We start from the raw sequence: 25682 nt of genomic DNA, 5'->3' as shown, positions 1-25682 counted from the left end.
TCGGTTGGAAAACCCTAATCCTAATACTTTGGCCACTGGCCAATGGGATTGAGTGAATCCTGATATCTTAATATATTTTATAGGATTTTTATGGTTTTTAATAATTAAAATTGATTAAAATAAATAAATCAAATAGTCGGACAAATAATCGGGGAAAATAATTCTACCTAATTATAGTCATATCCTAATTTAATTTCTAACCTAAAAAAAACAAAAAAATTAAATTATCTATATATCAAAAATATATTAAGACAAATAAACAATTAAATAATATAAAAATAAAAGGAACCTGGTTTTTTATCCTGTGTTATTAGCCATTGAAGGTTCATGATGGAACCTCAGCCCTTGGTACGTTGGATGTTGTATGATGTGCATCTGATGGTGGTGGTCGTGGGTGCATAATGATCATTTACAAGCATAGAGTACAGGATCTGCAATATGTTACTTTTAAAAAAAAAAATAATATGTTGGGACGGGGTGTTGAAACCGCGTCCTTAGTGTCACATATATATTAACTCTGCCACTCCAACCAAACATGTTTCGTGTTTAATCATTGACTTGCATAATAAAAAAAAGAAAAGAAAGGTTCAAAAAAACAAGAAAGAACAGCGCGCGGACACTGTTCCTGCGTCTTCTTCCCCATGAACGCCCAAACCAGCAAATCTGCAAAGTCCCAAAACCGAGGAATATGTAACAGAAATTAACGGCGGGGATATGGTTTGACTTGCTTCGCCCTTCTGAGTTCATCAGTGCTACTCCCTTGGTCCGATTTTCACCATAACCGTGTATCCCCAATTTAAGGTCTTGAAACCCCATTAATGGTGGTTCTTCATACCTATGCTTAAACTCAAATTAAATTATACAGATAGCCCCAGAATATCACCACCAGCACGAATATATCATCAAATTGTATTAACAATAGGCGCATGTATGAAATCGAAACTTCCAGAATCCTTCCATATCGTGAACGTCAACGGCGCGGCTCTGGAGGTGTCAGCGATTTGTGATGATCCAAAATCGTTCAGGAAAAGCCAGGGAATACGTTTTGATTAATAGAAGCCCTTGAATTTGTCTTGATCTTAAACTTGAATTTTGACCTTTCTTTCAAATTTTCTTTTCACGGTTCTTGGAAATTAGGATGCCAGTTAGCTCGCATATAACCAGTTAGCTCTATCATAAACAGACACACGATTAGGATTAGGCAGTTCCAAAATGTGAGTCCCATGAATCATTAAAGAATAAGTTTGGGGCTGCACAGAGATCATTCCCTGCTTGATCAAAGCAGCCATATCAATCTTTAAAATACGCGGATTTATTTCTTGAAGATTCCGCATCTCTGCACCATACCCCAAACCATCAGCCAAGGCAGTGATAATACCCCCAACAGACACATCCCCTGATTTTACCCGACTTACCTTTTTCAAATGATCCGCTATGAAAACGGCTGCATTAAGCGGTTTTTGCTCAGCCATACAGTACAAAAAGTATAATTCCCGAATGGATGCCACGCCAGGGCTGTCTCCTCTACCAAAGAGGGTATATGCTAAAGCCTTTTGGGCATAGCGGAAGCAAGGGTTTTGGATACTTGTCGCTTTTGCCCCTTTAGGACAATAAGACCCTCTACCTGTGATAGCTTTCCAAAACGATTCTGGGTTAAATGAGTTCGGTGCCCTACCCGCACCCGAACTCGGTATCCTCAAAGCCTCCCCAAAATCTTCCAAACTTAATTCATGGTCTATATCGAACAAACGGAATTTTAATGTCCCGTAATGCTCAGGTTCCACCCGATTTGTTCTCAGCTTCATCTCAAACTCATAAGTGCTTAAAAATTCGTACGTTAAACGCTCAAATGTGGGAGCCTCAAACTGGATAAATCTTAACAGACCAAGTGCGTGAAACATACGATGTATCTCTGTTTTTATTCCTAAATATTCAGTAGTAACATCACACACATACCTTGTCAGTAAAATCTTTCTACGAAGGTGGGAATTGTACCTCTCTCTGTGAGCATCCAACCGGAAAGTAATTCAATGGTTGTTTCCTTCTCTTCTTGATCTTTGAGTGGGTCTAGACGTCCCAACATTGTCCCTTCTCTGCACAACTTTTCTTGGAGGCATAGTGGTACCCTACGAAAATTCACAAACAAAAAACCACGGTGAAAGTAAAAATAAATTAGAGATTAATGCTTTGGATGATGAAAGGATGAACTTTTGTGAAGACGGATTGCGATTCGATGAAGATTAGAGGGTGGACTTGGAGGTTTTATGTGAGGGTTTTATGGAGGTTAGGGTTGTAGATGGAGAAGATGAAGAAAAGGTGGAGGAGAAAGATGAATAGTGGTGGAGAGAGGTTACAAAATCCTCTATTTAATTGGGTGTTTAAGAGAGAGAGAATTTAAAAGTAGGGGGGCCCACCACAAAGAGAGTGAAATTTTCACAAAATTCTGCGCACACGCCTGACACGGCCGTGTCACATGACACGAGTGGCCGTGTCAGGACTCTGCCTCTTTTCAAACTTTGAAATTCCAAAGAAAATCCTCCAGGGCCTGTGACACGGTCGTGTCACATGACACGGGTGCCCGTGTCACACCTCTGACTTCCCCAAAATTGATTTTTCACGCCACTTCTTCAGGATCTGTGACACGGCCGTGTCACAGGACACGGGTGCCCGTGTCACACCTCTGGCCTTCCAAAACTTGATTTTTTAAATTCTCTTCTTCAGAATTTGTGACACGGTCGTGTAACATGACACGGGTGCCCGTGTCAGCCCCCTGACTCTTCCACAAATTGAATTCTTTTCTCTACCCGCTTCTCGCTTCGCAAAAGACACACTGCTTGTACCTACAAAATACAATGCAAAAACACATAAAACTATTAAAAATAAATCCCGTGGGTTGCCTCCCACGAAGCACTTCGTTTAACGTCGCCTGGCTCGACGGTTGTTCATTTCATCCTTCGAGACGAACAACTTCAATCCTTCCACCTGGTTGACCTTGGTAATAAGGTTTTAGCCTGTGCCCATTCACCTTGAAAGTATCCCCATTTGCTTGATTTTTGATCTCTATAGCTTCATGAGGAAAAACTTTGTGAACCGTGAACGGTCTCGACCACTTTGATTTCAACTTCCCTAGGAAGAGTTTTAACCTTGAGTTGTATAAGAGAACTTGTTGTCCCTCCCAGAACTCCTTATGCTGGATCTTTCCACCATGCCACCTTTTTGTTTTCTCTTTGTAGATCTTAGCATTTTCATAAGCTTGGTTGCGAAACTCTTCTAACTCATGGAGTTGAAGAAGTCTAGAACTTGCCGCTTTAGAGAGATCCATATTGAGAAACTTTGATACCCAGAATGCCTTATGCTCTAACTCTAAAGGCAAATGGCATGCCTTCCCATACACAAGTTGATATGGCGACATTCCAATTGGTGTTTTGAAAGTTGTCCTGTATGCCCACAGTGCATCATCCAACTTTATTGCCCAATCCTTCCGAGAGGAACTCACCGTCTTTTCTAGAATTTGCTTGAGTTGCCTGTTTGAAACTTCAACCTGCCCACTTGTTTGAGGATGATAAGCTATGGCTATCTTGTGTTTCACATTGTATTTTGGGAGTAGCCGTTCCATGAGGTGATTCAGGAAATGTGTTCCTTCATCACTTATTAAAGCTCTCGGTACTCCAAATCTAGCAAAGATGTTTTCTTTTAAAAACTTCACCACCACCTTAGCATCGTTTGAAGGTAGTGCAATAGCTTCAACCCATTTTGACACATAATCCACAACTACTAGAATATTATTTTTTCCAAATGAAGGTGGAAATGGTCCCTTGAAGTCTGTACCCAAAACATCGAACAACTCCACTTCCAACATCGAGTTCTGAGGCATCTGGTTTCTTTTGGATATGTTCCCTGTCCTTTGGCACTTGTCACAATGCCTCACAAACTCTTGAGCGTCCTTAAACACGGTTGGCCAGTATAGCCCTGATTGTAGAACCTTAGCTACTATTCGATCACCACTAAAATGTCCCCCATAATCTGAAGCATGACATGCCTTTAACACTTCTTCTTGCTCTTTTTCAGGTACACATCTTCTGATCAAACCATCAACTCCTCTTTTATACAGGAACGGATCGTCCCACAAATAGAACCTGCAGTCATGAACAAAATTTTTTCTTTGATTAGAGTCAAAACCGTCGGGGATGATACCACCGACACTATAGTTTGCATAATCTGCGAACCAAGGTACATCAGTCACTGCCAGGATGTGTTCATCAGCGAACTCATCCTTTATTGGGCGCTTTTCTTCTGTCTCGTCTATTGGTGTCATTCGAGATAAGTGGTCAGCTACAGTGTTTTCACACCCCTTCTTATCTCAAATTTCTACATCAAACTCCTGAAGGAGTAAGATCCACCTCAAAAGTCTTGGCTTAGAGTCCTGTTTAGCAAAAAGATACTTCAAAGCAAAGTGGTCAGTATAAACGATGACTCTAGGCCCCAACAGATATTGCCTGAATTTATCGAAGGCATAAACAACAGCTAGCAACTCATTCTTAGTCGTTGCATAATTTATCAGTGCAGGGTTCAAAACATGACTAGCATAATATATAACATGAAGCAGTTTCTCCCTCCGCTGTCCTAAAACCGCCCCTACAGCAATATCACTTGCGTCGCACATGATCTCAAAAGATAGAGACCAATCAGGGGCTACAACAATGGGTGCCGAGACTAATTTCCTCTTAATTCTCTCAAAAGCAACAACACATTCATCATCAAAGGTAAAAGTTTTATCCTTAACCAATAGTGTAGTTAAGGGTTTTTCAATTTTTGAAAAATCTCTTATGAACCTACGGTAAAACCCCGCATGTCCTAAGAAACTTCTGATACCTTTTACGTTCATCGGTGGTCGCAATTTTTAAATGACTTCAACCTTTGCTTGGTCCACTTCAATTCCTTTGTAGGAAATCTTGTGTCCCAGAACTATTCCTTCTCAAACCATAAAATGGCACTTTTCCCAATTCAAGATCAAATTGGTCTGTTGACATCTTTCTAAAACAAGAGCAAGGTTAGTTAAGCAATTTTCAAATGACTTACCAAAGACTGAAAAATCATCCATGAAGACCTCCATGTGTTTTTCAAGCATATCGTCAAAAATCGCTTGCATGCATCTTTGAAAAGTGGCCGGAGCATTACATAACCCGAATGGCATTCTTCTGTAGGCAAAAACACCAAACGGACATGTAAACGCGGTCTTCTCTTGGTCTTCTGGTGCAACCGCAATCTGATTATATCCAGAGTATCCGTCTAGGAAGCAGTAGTAATCATGTCCCGGTAACCTTTCCAACATCTGATCAATAAAAGGTAGCGGGAAGTGATCTTTTCTGGTTTCTAGGTTCAGTCTCCTGTAGTCAATGCATACTCTCCACCCTGTGACAGTCCTCGTAGGAATCAACTCATTCTTCTCATTTTTTATTACGGTTGTTCCTCCCTTTTTGGGTACAACATGAACTGGGCTTACCCAAGCACTATCAGATATCGGGTAAATCATCCCAGCATCTAAAAGTTTCACAACTTCTTTTCTCACCACCTCTTTCATTGCTTGGTTCAGACGCCTCTGAGGTTGGACCATTGGCTTATGATCATCTTCCATGAGGATTTTGTGCATGCACATTGTAGGACTGATCCCTTTTAAATCTTCAATAGACCACCCCATGGCACTTTTATGCTTCTTTAACACTTCGACCAACTTAGCTTCTTGCAACCGTTCAAGGTGAGAGCTTATGATAGCCAGAAACCTACTTTCTGCATCAAGGAAAACATATTTTAAGTTCTCCGGGAGTTGTTTCAATTCAGCACCCTTCTTGGGTTCCTCCTTTTTTTCTTCAACCAAAGGTTGTCTAAGATCCTCCCACCGGTTTTGTCTAGAACTTTTAAATATGGGACTTGTGTAATACGGTGAACTGACCTCTATATCGAAATGTCGCGGTAAGCAAGAGTCGCCACCGACTTTTATTTTCTCCAAATATCGGAAAGGCTAAAAGAATAGGAAAAACCTTTTAAATAAAAATAGGGTTCGGGGGGTAATTATGCAAAGGGAAGGTGTAAGGCACCCTTTGCATCCATGGTTTTCCATGGGCTCTTAATTGCTTTGCTCTTTTTTTGTTCAGAAATGTAGAAGAAGTGAATATGGACTTTAGCTCGTAAATGAGCGTAGCCATTTTGAAGGTTTATGAGAAAGAATATGAAAAAGTTTTTAGAGCAAGGCAAAGCAATTAGGGGCAATTACCTTATAGTTTAAAAAGCGTTCTCTTAGCCTTTCAGGGTGAAAGGGTCTATCCATGCCATAAGAGGGCGGGAAGCCTTTCATTTGGAGGTTGAAGGGTCATCGAGAGTTCGTTCGCCATAAGACTGTCCCATGCCATAGAGAGGCAGGTAGTCTAAGGGAAGAACCAGAATAGCCTTTCGTAGGCAGCCAGAGGATACCTCAGCCTTTTCATAGGCAACTTTCGAGGGTCGAGGTCATATTGGTGTATCGAAGGCAGCATCATTTAGGGACTTTATGACCTTTGTATTTACCGAGGCAACATGGCTGAGGTATCCTCATATTCGAGGGACACGGCTATTCTGCAAAAAAACACAAGGCAACAAGGCAACAGGCAACAGGCAACAGGCAGCAAAGAGGTTACCCCAAAAGTGTGCGTGTGTGCACCAATCACGTGATTAGTTCAGAATATATTATCTTATAATAATTAATTATTCTAAGTTGATTACAGGCTTGCACTCCCTAGAATTACTAACCACAACAATTAATATTAACAATTAAAATAACAATGGGGAAAGGGAAATTGAAACCAGCGGGGGGAAGGGAAATTGAAACCAGCGGGATAATAATGCTATAGGTCTAACACAAGTAATAATTAAGATCAGGGTTTAGGATTACCGACTATTCGAAGCTTTGGCATTTGGCAAACCCTGAAAGGTGGGAAAAATAAAAGGCAAAATATATGTGAGTGCATTATCGGTTCAGAGGCAAATACTACTAATCCTAATCACAAATAAAAATACAAATGAAATTAAAATGAATAGATGAAGACTTAGCTTTGAATTTGATCTGGTATGGTTAGCGGTCGGAGGAAACCCCGGGGTTAACCCTAAAAAATGGCAAAGGCAAAGGCAAAGGCAAAGAATAGATGTGAGTGTATGCGGAGTTCAAAAGGTAAACCTTAAAATAAAAGGAGGCAAAATAGACTTAAAAATTAAATTGAATACTTAGCTTCGGATCTTGGCCAGGCGCGTAGTCGAAGTGTACTTGAAGAATAACCCTGAAAAAAGGCACAGAAAAAAAGAATCTTTTCAGTGTATGGAATGTTTGTCGTAAACCCTGATTAGGGTATGAATTGAATAAGAAACATAAATCATTTAATTAATTATTGGTCTCGCGACCTAATTAATTAAATCGAGAAGAAGAAAAAAATCGGACACACAGGTATTTTTAGGAATTTTTAGAGTTAAAACAAAATAAATGTGAATTTTTGAATAAATAAATAATTAAATATAATATAAGAAATAAATAGATATATAAATAAAATAAATTAAATGAAATAAATAATATATGTAAAAAGGAATAATTTAAATAATATATATATATATATATATATATATATATATATATATATATATATATATATATATATATATATATATGAATTTAAATAAATAATATAAATGAAAATAAATAATATAAATGAATTATTAATTATAATAGAAAAAGTTTTGAAAATAAAATATAATGGTTTTTATATAAAAAAAACAAATAAAAAATAATATATATATATATATATATTAATATATAAATTAAATAGGTTTTATGTAATAAAAAATAAAAAAAATTGAAAAATTCTTATCGTTTGATTCAGTGTGGCGCGCCAGTGGAGGAGTATGGTGAACCTGCGTGTTCTGGGCATTGGATCAAGCGGACGATCGGATGAATGGCCATGATAATGAGGGAGCACCATAGCGCGTGTTTCATAACGCATGTGATCCATCTGGGTTTGACTCAAAAACGCGCGCCAGAACCAACCAATGAGGAGATGCCACACGGTCATCTTCAACCTCCCCTCCGTCGTCTTAGCCCTATACCTGGCTTTTAGCGACGGACGCTTCCATAGCTACAGACCTGCCTCATACGAATACAAGCAAACGAGAGAAAAAATATTTTGCGAGGCCACCATTCAAATCGGCTGGACCTCACGAATTCACCTATGGCCTCAATTAGGTCAAAGTTCACCTGTATTGAAAAGCCCTAATACAAAACCTAACAACCTAACAATGGCAAATCATCGTATACTCACGCAAACAACGTAATAATGATCCAGAAATGTTCTACATACCATGGGGGTCAATAATACGCAATCAATTTTTCAGAATGATGCATGAACTCATGTAATCGAATCTAAGAAAGTATCGACTTACCTTGTTAAACAGGAGGTGTTTCTGGGGATGTTGATGGCGTGCAAAGGTCCAAAACGCTTCATGGACTCCCTAGGAATGCAAATCGATCCTTAAATTGGCTGGAGAATGGCTACAACTCAGAATTCGAGTTTGAGATTTTTCTTCACTTTGGCAATTGGTTTTAGGGTTCTTTTGCTGCAGAATTCGTGAACCCTTGCATATGAATGGTTTGTGTACTTATAGGGATTGTTTTAGGTCAACAAATTTGAGAGAAATCCACTTGAATCTTTGATTGGTAATTTTGGAAAATATGATTGAAATATATTTCTAAATTTGGTCCAAATCCCATATTTTCCAACCAATTAGCCCTTGTACGATTTTTGTAGTGAATCTTGGATATTTGTGTGATTGATGATGGTTGATATTAGGAGCAAATCATATCTTTTATATTTCCCTTTCAAATATTGATTAAATATATGATTTAAATGAATAAAAATTCCAATAAAATCAAATATTCAATTTATTTTCATGGATTTAAGATTATAGCTTCTAGATAACTTATATTGCAAGATTGGATCTTAAACTCATGGGCCTTTTTGCAAAAATATCCAAATTCTTTCACATTTTTCCCTCCAAAATAGTCCAACTTTGACAAGGCCTATCTCCCTAAATTTTTGAGGTATGGAAGTGTTCTAGGACTTTTTAGAAACCTTAGAGAGTCCTCTAACCAGTGTTTTTGGTCTCATATCAAAATTATTTTCCATGCTCCTTATATATCCTTTTGAAAAAAGTGACTTTTTGTTGACTTTTGAAAAGGACCTGTAATGTTTTGGTCCATATCTCTGAAATGAAGCATTTTTAGACTTGGCATGTGAGAGACAAAATTGTAGAGAATTAAATTTCCTTCAAAATAAGCTTTGGATGGAAAATTTCTGATGTTCCATGTGAGAGTTATGGCTGGTCAAAGTTCAGTTGACTTTCTCCTATACAAACCCTAATTTAGAAACTTTTTGATTTGTTGATTTTTGATCTTTCCTTGATGAAACATGATCAATTCTTGATCAGATGGTGAATGATAATTCAATATGAGGATCTTGACAAAAAATCAGGAGTTTTGACTGTTCTTTGACCACAGTTGACTTTTAGGTTAACCTAGTCGACTGTTGACTTTCTGAACAATTGAATGACCAATCCTTTGAGCTGAGACTTGATACTTACCATAGAGGTTATGTGAGATATATTGAGCCATATGGGATGCCTTGGAGCCATTGATTCATTGATTTTCCCTTGAACAAACCAAACCCTGGTTTCTGAGCCTTGTATAGGAGAATGTGTCTTGGAGCTTTATGTATTGATTTGAATTTGTATCAGAGAAATAGTATTGGCAAATTTTGGGGTATGACAACTTGCTTCCATCATGGCTACTACTTCCACTTCTTTTTCATCAACAGCTTCATCTTTATCGCAAATGGATAAGCTCAACACTCTTTCCAAAGGTAATTGTTGTGTTTTCAAAGAACTCTCATTAGTACAGATTTGATTAATCACATCAATGTGTTGACTAGTTGCTATATCATTCTTGTACTTCATGGTGTTGCGCACATCAATCTTTAGCTCTTCATCATAAACTTTCAGAGTCATTTGCCTTCTTCAATGTCTATCAAACATCGCCCTGTCTCTAGAAATGACCTTCCTAAGATAATAGGGATCTCCTCATCTTCCGGCATCTCTAGAATCACAAAATCCACTGGGAACACGAATTTGTCAATTTTCACAAGCACGTCTTCTACTATCCCATACGGTCTTTTCACAGAGTGGTCAGCAATCTGGAGTGTCATTCTTGAATCCTGTACGTTACCTATCCCCAATCTCTTGTAGATAGACAACGACATAAGGCTCACACTAGCCCCCAAATCAATTAGAGCTTTCTTGAACGACCTATCCCCAATTGTACAAGGAATAGTCACGGAACCTCGATCCTTCTTCTTCACCGGAATCTTCATACCCTGCAAAATAGCACTACACATCTTGGTTAGAATAATAGGGTCACGATTGATGGTTCTTTTCTTGGAGATGATGTCCTTCATAAATTTTGCATAAGTAGGCATTTGTTCTAATGCCTCCAAGAATGGAATATTAATCTCCAGCTTCTTGAACATCTCCAAGAACTTGTCAAAATTCTTCTCATGTTCCCTTTTTTTCTTGTTCCTTATCGGAAAAGGAAGTTTTACTGCTGGCTTTTGCTCAACCGCCTTCTCTTTTGGTGTTGGTTCCATCACGACCACTTCCTCAGCTTCTACCTCATTCTCTTTTATCTCCAAGTCTACCTCCAACAATGGTTCCTCTTCCTCATCATTATTTTCAACTACACCTTTCCCTTTACCGCTCCTAGTAACAATAGCGCTCACATTATTATGATCTTTAGGATTGGTAACTGTGGAACTTGGTAATGCACCCGGCTGTTGAGAGTTTGCTAATTGCTGTGCTATCTGACTCATTTGAATTTCCAGATTTTTAATGGACGAACCCGTATTCCGGAAATTACTCCTTGTTTCTTCTTGAAACTGAGAGCTTTGAGCTGCCATCTTTTCGATGGCAATCTCGCAATCTGCTTTTTTGGGGGCCTGTTGCTGAGGTTGTTGATAATGTTATTGAGGAGGTCTATACTATTGTTGTGACTGTTGAACTTGATATGGAAGAACCCCTTGTTTAGGAGCATTCCCTGGTTGATCCTTCCATGAAAAATTTGGATGATTTTTCCACCCTGGATTGTAGGTATTTGAGTAGGGGTTGTTTTGCTTCAAGAAATTTATTTCCTCCACTTGCTGAGTTGTAGCAACACACTGAACAGTAAAATGAGGTCCTCCACATATTTCACACCCCACTGGTTGACTTGCTTGAGCCATTGAACTTGTGCTACTGTTTGTTTTTCAAGACCCATCTGTTTTTATCTCCGCTCAACTTCCGCAGCTACCTGATCTTCTATTTTCACAACTTGCGTTGACAATTTCATATCCACTAATCCTTCAGGTTGGCTAACACTACGGTCATATAACTCCAAGTGTTCATTGGCTGCAATAGCTTCTATGATTTTTTAACACCAGTGGCTGTTGAAAAGTTGGATGAGCCACCAGCTGCTGTGTCAATCAATTGCTTAGTCTTCATTTTAAGACCATTCAGAAAATTCTGCATTTCTTCAGAGACATCCATGTTGTGAGTTGGGCATGCCACCAACAACCTCTTGAATCTCTTATAAGCATCTCCAAGTGATTCTCCTTCCTTCTGTTTAAAATTAACAATATCATACCTCTTACGGATATAAACAGCAGCAGGGAAATACTCATTCAGAAAGGTTGACTCCATTTGTTGCCATGTGGTAATACTCCCAGCAAGTAATGAGTAGAACCACTCTTCATCGTCATCCGCTAACGTGAATGGAAACATAACCAACTTCTTGGCTTCTTCAGAGTGTCCTTCTATCTTCAGAGATGTTGTCATAGTAAGAAACCTTTGTAAATGCTTATTAGCATCTTCATTTATTCTTCCTGAAAATGGTTTCTTTTCCAGTTGTCGAATCGTTGCTGGGTGTAGCTGAAAGTGAGCAACATCGACCGGTTGATTTACAATTGTCATCCGGCCAGCTGGTGCATTTGCTCCACCATAATCACCTAACAACCTTTCTACGGGAGCTGCCATCGTTTCAGCCTCCGAATCTGAATGTTCATAATGAATAGAGAGGATTTCCTCGTTATCAGATTCCAAAGCTGTCAGAATGTCTTCTAACGCTTCCAGTCGTTCTTGCTTTGCTTTTCGAAGTCTAGCTCGTAGTGATCGTTTTGGCTCTGCGTCAAAAAGAAATTCTGCTGAGGCCTCACCACGCATACAAAGATTAGACAATTATTAGTAATAATCAAATGAAATATCAGACAAAATAAAAATAAAAATTTTAGTTGCAGAGCAACAAAAATTCAATTGAACTATTTTTCGACTTATAATTTGGCAGTCCCCGGCAACGGCGCCAAAAACTTGATCGGTAAAATAGCAAGTGTACTATTTTTACCGATGTAGTAATAAGGGAGTTAATTTCCCAAGTATCGAACTCGCGGACTGCGTAGGAATTATATGTTTCACAATAGTGCAATTGAATAAAAAGTCATTGGAGTGTTTGAATTTGATTTTTAATTTAAATAACAGCTTATGTAAAACGAAAGGATGAAATAGTTTGACTAATGAAAATATGCGAAGACCAGTTAGGATAGATGTGTGAATCGCTCGGTAACGAAATAATTACCAATTAACAGATTAACTTAAGAAATTCTCAACTACCAATGCCGAACATTCATTTTTCCTATTTCCTTAGTGAAAAACTTCTTGAGATTAAAACCATCTTTTCATTCCTGATCACGATAATTTTATACCAAGATTCTATAAGACATAGTCCGGATATTATGATCGCTATTCATCAAACCCTTATTCCTAAGTGATTATCAGTGATAACGTTATGATTAAAAAGCATTGAGTCGGTTTGTCAAACCAAATCCCAATCGTGAATCAACAAAATACTTTCCAATATAATGAAGCAATAAGAACTTTTAATCATAAACCGAATTTCATAAAGATAATCTAAAAACAAACGGTAAAGGTAATTCGTTACATCACATGATCCAGGGACATCACCCTAACAAGTAATAATTTAGCTACTCATGGCAAATGTCAAGATAACAAAAATTAAGGATGAAGACATTACAACAAGAGAAGTGTGAATGGATCTTCAATTGCGGATGCTTTTGAAGATTTCTTCGCCGCAAACCCTATCGCTTCCAATCCTTGTTCTATCGTTCTCCGGTAATCAAAAAGTGATTTTCTCCTCTCCAAACAGTGACTAAATATCTCTCAGCAATTATTTTCCTTCGAAAAGTCCATAATTCCCTTCCTTAAGTGACTGATTCAAAGATTTGAAAACAAATATTTTTCTGCGCGCAAGTCTGACACGGCCGTGTCACATGACATTGGTGGCCGTGTCAGATCTCTGACTTCTTGGCTTTCACAACATTTAAGCATTTCTCTTCAGCAAGTGTGACACGGCCGTGTCACATGACACGGGTGGCCGTGTCACAGTTTTGTCTCACCAAAACTCACTTCTTCGTGTCTCGAATCGTGCCCTGTATCTGCATAACTTAAAACACTACCAACACAAGATCAAAAGCAATGGTAAAACAACAAAAACTAGAAAAGATAACACACAAAATTACATATACAAAAATAAACAGAACTAACAAGAACTAGACTGAAACAAATTAAAATACCACCGAATGAAGTGCTTTTCCATTGATTCGAACACACGAACAAGGTGAAATTGGTGGCCGATCACATATCGTGATAGGACCAAGCGAAGACATCTGAGAATTCTTTGAGCAGTTGTATCAAACTCTCTCTGATTTCTGAACTGAGTGAAGCTCCAATCTTAACCTCTTTTCTGTTTCCATCGGAACCAAGGTTAATGATCTCTAGAGGCTCATTGTATGGCTGAATGGCCTCTTTCCTTTGTTGAAGTAACCGTGAAATTTCCTTTGATATTTCTTCGTCTTCTTCTTCCTCTGCCTCGAATACAGGAAACCCAAAGCTTGGAGAAGTCATACGATCGTACGCTTCAACGAGGTGTTTTATGATTAATCTGCATATGTGTGATGATTTTTATTTAGACAACGAGGGAAGACTCGGTGTATGCAGTTAATGGAATATTTTGATGTTTTTAGGTTGTTTTTTAGGATTACCAATTTCTGAAAAAAGAAAAGGGAAAAACTAACGAAGGAACAAAAATGACATTTTTATTTATCGACAGTCACTTCTTGAAACAAAGACCCTATAAAACAAAACTCTATTGCTTTGGGCGAAGCAAAGAGGGACATTTTCCTAAGAAATAGTAAAATGCAAAGCCCTATGAAACATCTCTTCACCCTGGGCTATGGTGAGAGGACAAAATAATGGTGAAAGCTCCTACTTAGGAGTGCGAATAACAGTCGAAACATCAATAGCCGTCCAATAGTGGCAAACCCCATTGTGCACTATGTAATCTGGAACCTTAGGCTTAAGTTGGCCTGTGGTAGGTCTTGATTTACCAACCACTGTCTTTGCAACACTCAGACGATCTTCTTCTACTTCAGTAGACTGAGCGGTGTGAGCATACCCATTTCCGAGTGGAGTATGTCGGACTTTCTTTTGAGGAAACTTCTAATCTTCTGAATGGAGAGACTCGTTGTTGGAGATACTTTCGAGATCATCCTCTTCTGTATTTTGGTCTTGCTCTTCTCCCAAGATGGCATTGACTAGGTATATAAACTCTAAATCCATAGCCTCTGTGGGTAACTTGGGGATATAATCCTCAATGATGACTTCACCAGATGCTGATGATGAATAGCAAGGTTTGTATATCTCTTTTGGCTGAGTGAGGTACTCCTAATCAATGTTCCATCCAGTTGGAACAATGTCTTCAAGAGAGATTTTTGAACTTTCAGGAGCGGAGTATTTCACCATGTAGTCGAATTTTCCGCTTGGTTCTCCTAATGTATCTCAGGTTTCTTAGGGGATAGGAGGAACTTCTTCTGATGAACCATGACTTCTGGTGGTGAAGCTGTTAGTAACTTCGTCACCGCTTGGTTGAGTCTTATTTCCAAATCCTTTAGTCGGGTAATAGCAAGGTGAATCAGACTCTGGTAGGGAGACGTATCCTGCTCTGTGGGGATAGGATAACCATTCCTCTTCATAATTCTCATCGGTGTTTTCCGTACCGATGGTATTAACTGTTTGTTGAACAGGTTGTAGAAAACCTCCACTGCGGAAAGTTTCTTGTATTGGGAGAACTACCTCAATCCCTTGAGTAGACTTTGATGATGTCGGAAAGAATCCAACTCCTGTTCTGTTCTTGTTGTTGGTAGGAATCTCAATGTGCCCCCAACCACTGGTAGTGCCATCCTTTACAACCCGGATTGCATCTTTGTAGGAAGAAATAGACGCTGCTTTCTCCTTTCCTTTTTCCTTGTCCAAGGAAATTTCTTGGAATTTAGTTCCAGCGACTTCTTTTGGTTCTATGTCGGAGAATGATGATAGACTACTGACGATCAGAGCTCGTTCTCCACATACGCTTACTAATTTGTCATTTCGTATGAACTTCAGTTTCTAATGAAGTGTTGAAGTAATTGCCCCAGCCTCATGAATCCATGGGCGACCTAGCAAACAACTGTATGCTGCCGGGATATCCATAACTTGGAAAGTGATTTTGAAGGTATGCGGTCCAATAGTTATGGGAAGATCCACTTCTCCAAAAACTGACTTCCTCGATCCATCGAACGCTTTGACAATGACGTGACTGTCCCTTAACGGGAAATCCTTGAAGGATAATCTTGACAATGTTGATTTGGTCATGACATTGAGAGAGGATCCATTGTCTATTAAGACTCCTTTGAGTACATCACCCATGCAGCTAACTGAGATGTTGAGTGGCAGATTATGGTCCACTCCTTCTTCAGGAAGATCTTCGTCACAGAAACTCAGGTTAGTTCCTGCGGAGATGTTGGCAACGATGTTATGGAATTGCCCCACGGTAACACTAGGTTCTATGAAAGCTTGTTCCAAAACTTTTTTGTAGAGCTTCCCTATGAGCTTCAGAACTCAATAGCAGGGAGAAAACAGATATCCTAGACGGAGTATGTAGCGGCTGGTCTACAATGTTGTATTCACTCCTCTGGATTAATTTCAATATCTCATCATTTTATTTCGCTTGAACATCATTGGTCGGATGATTGTCTTGTTTATGTCGTGCTTCTTCCGAAGGTTTCTCCATATTTTCTGTTTTTCTGTTGAAGACTCGTCCACTTCGAGTGACCCGACTGATATCAGCAATGTTGACAACAGACGATAATGGTATTTCCTTACCATTTTCAATGAACTTAGCGTTGTACTTGTATGGTATAGCCTTGTTGGACTCATACGGTACAGGACCTGTTAAGTAGATGACTAACGGAGCAATTGCTGTCTTCCTGCTGTCATACTTGACTTGCATTGGTTCAACTTGATTAATCTGAGGGGATACGGTAAAGACTTCGTCATCTTCTCTGTTGGCAAGAACTGTAATGGTATTGTCATCCATTAGTTTCTGAATGTTGTTGCAAACGCGCAAACGTCCTCGTGAATTTCTTCGACAGATTCTGCATCTACTGTAAGGATGGAAATCTGTTCCAAAGTAGGCAAGTCCATTTAAAGTTTTATGGAACCTGACTACCGATCCTTCAAGATCTTCAAATCTGTAGATTTTGTATTCTCCTGGACATCCTTGAACCATGTTGATGTCGCATTCAGTTTTGACTCGGATGTGTTGAATCCATCCTAAGTCCATTTGTTCTTATAATGCAGCTTGAACTACAGCACATCCTTGATTATTCTTCGGATGATTCACATGTGAAGTAGTTGTGAGGTGGTACGTGGCCGTACCTAGCTTGTCTAACGTGTATTTTGACGAGATTTTCCCCTATCTGACGGATGTCGTAGATTTGAATGACATTGGGGTGTTGATCTATCAGATTCACCGAAGCTTCTTTATGTTGCGGGAAAGGATTTGCCTGGACGTTAGGATTAGTATCTTTGAAGGATAGCATTCGATTCTTTACTAATCTTTGGACGTCGATCTTGAAATTGAGACAGCTCTCAATGTTGTGACCTGGTGCCCCCTAATGATAGGGACAAGATTGGTCAGCCTTGAACCAAGGTGATGATTCATTTGCAGGATTTGGAGGACTCTTTGTCTGAATGAGTCCTTTGGCCAGTAGTGTTGGAAACAATTCCGCATACGGCATTGTTACGGGGTCAGAGGGAGGATACCTTTGTGCCCGATTGTTGTAATTTGGAGGTCGAACCTGTTGCTGAGGTTGCTACGACCTTTGTTGAAATGGTTGTTGAGAAACCTGAGGTTGATAAGCTGGTGTTGAGTTAACAACCGGAGTTACTGTTGCAACTTGAGGTTGAAACCTCTTTCTAGCCTTGTGCAAGACATTGCTGACGTCTTGATCCTTCTTCTTCTGGAAAGAACTTCCATACTTCCTAGGACCAATAGAAGACTCTGATTCTTTGTTCAAGCGTCTTTCTCGAACTGCTTCTTCTAAACATATGCCCATATTTACCATCTCGGTAAAGTCACTTGGGGCGCTGGCGACCATTCGTCCGTAGTAAAATGGACTCAAAGTCTTGAGATAGATTTTTGTCATTTCTTTCTCTTCAAGTGGAGGACAAATTTGAGCAGCAACTTCACACCATCTTTGAGCGTATTCTTTGAAACTCTCTTTATCCTTTTGAGTTATGGCCCAGAGTTGATCTCTGTCGGGAGCCATATCCAGATTGTACTTATACTGTTTGACGAAGGCCTCTCCGAGGTCTCGAAAAGTACGAATCTCTGAACTGTCCAAGTTCATGTACCATTTGAGTGCAGCACCAGTCAGACTGTCTTGAAAATAATGAACGAGCAATTATTGATTATCAGTCTGAGTTGACATCCTTCGAGCGTACATCACGAGGTGACTTTGTGGGCAAGAATTCCCTTTGTACTTCTCTAAATCTGGTACTTTGAATTTGTGAGGAATCTTAACATTTGGAACCAGACAGAGGTCTGCAGCATTCTTTCCAAATAGATCTTGTCCTCGGAGAGTCTTGAGTTCCTTCTGCATTTGCAGAAACTGTTCCTGGAACTCGTCCAATCTTTCATACACGCCAACGTCCTCACTAGGAGCGTGATGATATACTTGTCCACCCAGTGGAGGAAAAGTATGCATAATTGGCTGTGGAGAAGCCATGACAGCAGATCTTGGTATCTCAGCGTTCTGTTGCGCATAACCCATTGTTGTTGCTCTTGGAACTTCAATTTCCAGAGGTCTGTAACCCTCCGGTGGATGCATATCCATTGTGACCCTTGGAACTTCAGAAACTGGGGGTATGTACCCATCTGGAATAAAGTTATACGGCATGCCCCAAGGTCGGTTGGGCGGCATGGTATACTGAGGAATAGGAGTAGAAACAATCTCGGAAACCACAGTCCTTTGTGGCTCTTCTGGTGGAGGTTGTCTTTGTGCAACCACCAGGGTTTCTACCATACTGTTGAGCTTGTCAACAGCTTCTTTGAGAGTAGTGACCTCTTCTCTGAGTTCTCCATTCTCTTGCTCTAAGTCGTCCATTCTTTTCTTACGACTTGAACGAGTGTTGTATGAATGAGACAACTTGAGTGCCTTTGTTCTTCACCTCCTTCTCCTCCTCTCTTTCTGGAGAAAGGAAAGTGACGATTAGATCTGCGACAATTCTCGTGTCAGTGCTTACAACTAAAGCGATGCATCATGTGCAATTAAGTTAATATTTTTCAAGGAAACACCATAATTACCTTATGAAACATCAAAATTTTTATTGATTAAGCGAAATGCCATTTTTTACACACTTTAGAAAGGGAAAACAGAGAAACAGAGAGAAAGGACTCTAAAACTTTGACGAAGAGTTGACTCCATGTTCTAACATTTTCTTCTGTTTCTTGAGCTGAGCGTTCTCTGACGTAAGCTGGTCGATGATCCAGGAAGCAGGAGGGATATGATGAGAAAGTGATGATTGTGTCACTTGTCGATCGAGTACTTCAAGTAACTCATCCTTCCTTCTTAGGATATTCTGAATCTCAACATTTTCCGTGTTGACGATTCGATACTTGTTTCTCCAAGCATTCCTTTCTTCACACACCTTGGTAAATGCCGCTTGAAGTTTTTCAACATCGGTGGAGAAAAGGAAAATTGGTTCCCTTAGGGGAATAGGTTCTTGACGCTGATATGGCATCCTGAGCTTGAATGCTCTGACACGTACCCATTGGAGGTAAGGATCCAGGGAGATACAAAGATGTTTTCCTAACATTCTTCTCCCTTTTGTGTGAATAAGACGCTAGACTTGGACGATTTCCTTCTTCAGCATGTTACCATGATCGTCGATGTTCTTGAAGAACAGACCCTCCAATTAAATACTACTTGGTATATTTTTCATGGGATAGCCGTATTGACGACGGGCTAAAGCGGGATTATAACTGATTCCTCCCTTAGTTCCAATAAGGGGTACGTTGGGATAACTTCCACAACTGAAGATGATCTTGGTTTCGTCGTTGTCAGGACTACACCAATCAATGTCCGAATGAGTGAGGGACATGATTTTCTGTGACCAGTTGTCATACCCTAATTTTTGACCCCCCTGAGATGGCATATCTTCAGGATTTTTCATCAGGTCAAGACAAGTTCCCAGAGCAGTCACTTCTCCATCTGGTATCCAATCGAGGATGCTCAAAGACAAGAAAGCTCAGGCAAAGGATCAATCAATACAAGGATTAGTCCCTAATACAATCATGAGGCTCAAAGACTTCACTTTTCTCATCTATGATTGATTAGACATCCAGTCATATGAGTACAGGTTTACTCAGGTCACCAGACTAGGGTTTTGAGCCTATCAAGGACTAAAATCAGGGATCACTTTTGGGAAACCCTAAAAAGCCTCAGGGAACCATTCAAAGACATCAATCATCTTCAAATAACTCATATTACAAGATCTACTGGACATCACACTTCAATTCAAAGTCTACAGTCATTATTTTCACATGGTCGACAAATTAGGGTTTTGACCTAATTCACCAAGATAGTTGACTATTAATCAGGGCATGAATCCAAAACTCAAGACATGATTCAAGAATCTCTACTACCTCAATATAATCCATTTACATCATTCATTTGAGGAAAAGATCTTGTTTCTACACAAAAGCCCAAAAATTCACTTTGTCAGGAAAAAGTCAACTGTGAAGGATCATCATTGACTTTTAAGGTTTTTGGTCAAAAAATGACTTTCAAAGATCAATATCATCAATATATGGATGTCAAAGTCATTTGACCAAAGAAATTCAAAGAAATTCATCAAGGAGCGAAAAGTCGGGAATTAGGGTTTTTGAAGGCATGGTGAGAACTCAAAATTTCACCTACACAACTCAAAAAACTTCCAACATGAAAGTTGTAGATCTTGCAAAATAAAACAACATCTTACAAAGGAACTTTTTTCAAAAGATCAACCATTTATGAAGTTTTGGAAATTTTGAAGTTTAGGTCATAAACAGTTAGAAATTTTTCTAAGTGTTTTAACCTAGTTTTCATCCAACTTTGGGCTCATTTTTCACAAATTTCCCAAATGATTCTGAAGAAGACATAAACTAATGATTTGAAGTAGATGTTTAGGGCTTTCCAAATTGTGTTCAACCTTCTCCAAATTCAATTTGAGCTAGGAGTTATGCTTGTTCAAAGTTGGCCTCATGAAGTGAAATTATAGGTCATGTACAATTTGAAACTTTGCAATTTTGTGCATTTTGCTTCACTAAATGATGCTACACGACCTCTAATACATCTGAAGACATGCCATACATTCAAATTCATCATTGCATAAGGATTAGAGAAGATTCCCAAAAACAAAGGCATGTGATTATGTAATGATTGCATTTTTGAATTTATGGCAAATGGTGAATCATCAAGGAATCTTGCTCTAAGCCAATTAGAACTCTCCTCTGAATCAGAAATGTTCCCTAAGATCATGCAAGATCAATGGTTGGGGAAGCTAGCCCGAAAATGCATCATTGCATTTGGGATATTTTCAAACTTTCTTCATGGCTAAGAAACCAAACTCACCTCATTAAGCAAGCTTACTATGATCAATTACTCTGAACCAATTCCCTATAAATAGAGGCCTCATTCTCATTCAGAAAACACACCAAAGCAACTCAATTCCTTGCTTTCTCTTTCTCTTCTCATGCTTATTGTTTTTCAAAGTTCTTTGGCAAGAAGAATCGTTTTCTTCAAACCAGAGCTCATCTTTGGAAAGTAAGCATTCTAACATCTCAAGGGAGGTCATTTGAGGTGATCCAAGCACCTGGATCACTTCTGTAAGTGGAGGAACACCATTGTTGCTCTCACTTTGGAGCATTTGCAGTTGGAGGTCCATGGAGTAATTCAGGAGGTTCTGAGCCAAGCCAATCATCCAGGCACATTCCTCAGGTCATAGTGAAGCTAACCAGATGGCTGCAGCTCATCTGTAACTCAAGAATCAACACCCTCCATGTTCACTTGAAGCTGAAGTCGAGGGAGGACCATAGAGCAATTCAGGAGGATTCAAGCTCCAACAAGCATTCAGTTAGCATCATTGGGTCTCAGGGAAGCTATTGAGATCATTCATTCAAGCCCAGGTGCTCTCAATCATCCTCACGACCTCCATTTTCAGAGGTAAGTTCCTGAACCTCACTTCTCTAATTTAAGTACTCTTTGTGAAATAGCTCGATTCTATCTTGTTCAGCATCATCAGAGGATTGAAAACCCTCTATCATCATCCATTTATCTTGCAGTATAGTCATTTAATTTGATTTTGAAATTTTAGGGTTCTTCACGATTTCTTGTAAATTAGTTAGATGTAGTTAATATTAATTCATGTTAGTTACATATTTAGAATCGTGAGTGAATTTAGAGCAAGTTTCATGTTTACATCATTGCAAATGGTTGAGAGTTGAGAGAGTTCAGAAATTTGAATTGATGGAGCTTGAGGTTGAAGACGAAGATGGAGGGTGGCGCCATTTTTCAAATCTCTGAGCAAAGTTTGTTTTATTTTTAATGATAGGCATTCCCTTAACGACTGAACAAACTTGCCCTAGTGGCCTCCCATACGCCCTTAGTATCATCATGCCTCAAGTCTGGGGTTCGAATCCCCCTCGCCCCAGACTTTTTAATTCTTTTATTTTTCAAGGATTTGCAACTTGTTTTGAAACATAACCAAATGAAGGCAAGTCACTATCACCACACGCGCGTTGGCTCAGTGGTGTTTGTTTTGAGTGTGTGGCCTAGAGGGCGTGGGTTCAAACCCTCCAAGGGCCAAAACTATTTTTTTTTATACACAATTTCTTTCATTTTCTCACAAAACTTCACATATTTATTTAACCTATCAAATTAATTTATTTTCACTTCATTTTTCACACACTTATCATTTAATATACCTATTTTGTGAATAATCAAAAAAATCATAAAAATATTATGTATTTCTTGAATTTTAATTAGGTTTAAAATAGTATGTTTTAGGTGTTTTCTTAAATACTTTAATACATATTTTCACTTTGTTTTAACCTAAATCATTTTGTAAATAAAGTTTATGATAAAACCCTAATTGTTTAGGTCTTAATTAAGTAAAAAATCTTTATTTTTTACTTTAATTAAGTTGACTTTTGTCAATTCTCAAAACTGTTTTCAATCTCCAAATAAATCAAATGATTAGGGTTTTCAAACAACAAAACCTTGTATCATTCAAAATCATTTTCAATTGCTTTTACACCAGTACTGTAAAGTACTGGGCCTCTAATAGAGTGTAAGTCCCAAAAACCTTCTCTTCTTAGCTTGTTTTCAAAACTGTATTTTCAAAATCTTCTTTCTGTTTTCAAAACATTCTTCTGGTATTTGAAGGGCATTATTCCCGGTGAAACTCTTCAGATACCTATGTGACCTTTGTCCATCTTCACTTCTTCTGTTTTCAAAAACCATTAACTGTTTATCCTATATATTCAACTGTTATCCATCAATTACTGGTAAGGCTCTGTACATACTTCTTCAATGGCCTCCACTCCATCCAGGTTAGGCTTTACAAGCTTTCAATTTACAGTCTTTATTTAAATTACTGTCAAATATAAACTGTGCATATATTAGTTTAGAACTACGTTTGAGTATAAACCTTAGGACAGTTAAACTATATATATATTATAGGAATATGACCTAGGATTGAGAATGTCTTCCCGGTGAAGGCTCTTTCCTAATTAGAGATCTGTAGTTCAAACCCCCGAGATGAATTATTCCCGGTGAAACATCTTGGTAAAAACCTTAGAATCCAAATAATAGGACACATCCACCCAAAGAGGAATTATTCCCGGTGAAACCTCTTACCCATTTGCTTAGAGCCAAAATAAGTTCAAAACTACATAAGCTTTCTCTTGTGCTATAACAAGGACCCTCGATTAGCCTCCTCTTGGGCTTTGTACAAGGACCCACAGGCTTCTTAAAAGCATTTCCAGCTTCCTCTTGAGCTTGTATACAAGGACCCATCAGGTTTCTTATAAACATAGGAACAGGTCTTTAGTCACCTTTTAGCCTACCCTGGTGAGTTTCTTCCAATTTAAACCAGACTTTAAACAAGCTAAGTTTGTCTCAATTTTGCATTGAGTACACTTTTTGGAATGAGAGACATGGACAGTCTCTGTCACCCTTATCTTCATCAATCTTCCTTAGCAGAGTCTAGGATCCATGTTTGATCATCCTCATCATTGAGTCAGCCTTCATCTTGGGCTTTAAACAAGAAGTCTCCACTAGATAATCTTTCTGCCATTCATTCTAAAATGTCAAACCCCTGGAAAGGGTTAGCCTCCAACATCTGTCTAAAATAAAATCCCTGGAAAGGGTTAGCTTCCACACATTCTTTCATTTTTAATAAAATCCCCTGGAAAGGGTTAGCCTCCAACATCTGTCTAAAATAAAATCCCTGGAAAGGGTTAGCTTCCACACATTCTTTCATTTTTAATAAAATCCCCTGGAAAGGGTTAGCCTCCAAAGTCAATCATTAAATGTCAAAAAAATAAAGATTCATTTCTCTTAGGAGATAATTTCCCCAAAAGAGTCAAAACCCCTGGAAAGGGTTAGCCTCCAAAAAACATGATAAAGTCAGTCTTTTAATAGACAAATTCACCAGCTGAGTCAAAATCCCTGGAAAGGGTTAGCTTCCAAAGAAAAACAGTCTTTTTAATCTCCAGTAGAGTTAAAACCAACAAAAACAGTTAGCCTCAACCTTGGGCTTCATACAAGGCACCAAACAATAAAACTCCCCTGTCAAGAGTCAGCCCCAACCTTGGGCATTGTACAAGGCAGATAATATAGTCTCCCCAGTGAGTTCTTCATCATTCAGTAGCCACAACCTTGGGCTTTGTACAAGGCAGATAAACCATACTTTCATGTGTCAAAGATTCCTAACACTTAGGATCTTTCCCCATATAGTCATCCATACTCAATTCATTTATTTAAGAGTCTGCCACAACCTTGGGCTTTGTACAAGGCAGAAAATAATGTTTTCCCTAGCAACAGTCAGCCACAACCTTGGGCTTTGTACAAGGCACACATAAATAGAGTCTCCAAATAGAGTCAGCCTCAATTCTGGGCTTTGTACAGAACACTAAAATAACCTGTAATTAATCCTCAATGGAGTCATCTCCCAGAGTCAATAATATTAATTAATCAATCAAAAAGCCTCAAGCTTGGGCCTCATACAAGCCAGCTAAATTCAAATCTTTTATACAGTAGATAGACATAGCTTATCTCTATAGAGAGATATTTTTACTACTCTACCACATTCAAACAAACAAACATTTCAATTTCAATTACAATCAAAGTCTCCCATTTAGGACTCTGAAAGACATGCTCTGGCACATCCCCAGACTTGTACACTTTCCCTAATTTGGACGAGCATCTTTCTTTCATTTAAGAGGCATCTGACTGGCATACTTGCACACACAAGTAAGGTCCCCCTCTTGAATGAAATGAATTCAGTTATTCTGTCACTCTTTCAAAATGTTTGTGGTAGAATAGTACAAATACCTCTCTGTAGAGATGATTTCATGTCTCTTTACTGTAAACAGAGATTTAATTCCAAGCTTCAACCTTGAGCTTCAAGCAAGTCACCAAAAACAATTATTTTCCCTAGTTAGTTCCCCGAACTACATTAAGCTCTGACTTCCACTAGGGATATGTAGGCATGAGGTTCACAAGGAATCTCAGCGAGCTAATAAAATACCAAAAATAGTCAGTCTGTCTGTCTGTCTGTCTGTCTGTTCAAATCAAATCAATTCCTTCTCCTAACACAAAGGAGAAACTTTCCCAATCATTAGCAATAAACACAAACACAATGACACAGAGAAGGTTCCTGTAGAGTACTACAGATATGTAGGGTGTTTAAACACTTCCCTATGTATAACCGACCTCCCGGACTCCAGAATTTCTAGTCTAGGTGAAATCCCCACACTTAGCAAACTCCTAGGGTTTAGTTGAGATCTTTTTTCCCCTTTCCTACTCGTAGGACAAATAAGAAAGTTCGTGTGATATCGTAGGAAGAACTGAAATAAAATTCATCCCGCC

The 25682-nt window shown here is 38.8% G+C and overlaps 1 protein-coding gene across 1 annotated transcript; it reads right to left on the bottom strand.

Moving 5' to 3' along the window:
* Window positions 1–10073: 10073 nt before the first annotated feature.
* Window positions 10074–11021, bottom strand: LOC131597564 (uncharacterized). Its single transcript, XM_058870255.1, has one exon. The coding sequence runs from the start codon at window positions 11019–11021 to the stop codon at window positions 10074–10076; it is 948 nt and encodes a 315-aa protein (XP_058726238.1).
* Window positions 11022–25682: the final 14661 nt, after the last annotated feature.

Source organism: Vicia villosa, linkage group LG4 (genome assembly GCF_029867415.1).
Source record: "Vicia villosa cultivar HV-30 ecotype Madison, WI linkage group LG4, Vvil1.0, whole genome shotgun sequence".
In the NCBI taxonomy this organism is placed as follows: Eukaryota; Viridiplantae; Streptophyta; class Magnoliopsida; order Fabales; family Fabaceae; genus Vicia; species Vicia villosa.
The sequence above is the reverse complement of the archived record's forward strand: the minus strand, read 5'-3'. Positions and strand labels throughout refer to the sequence as shown.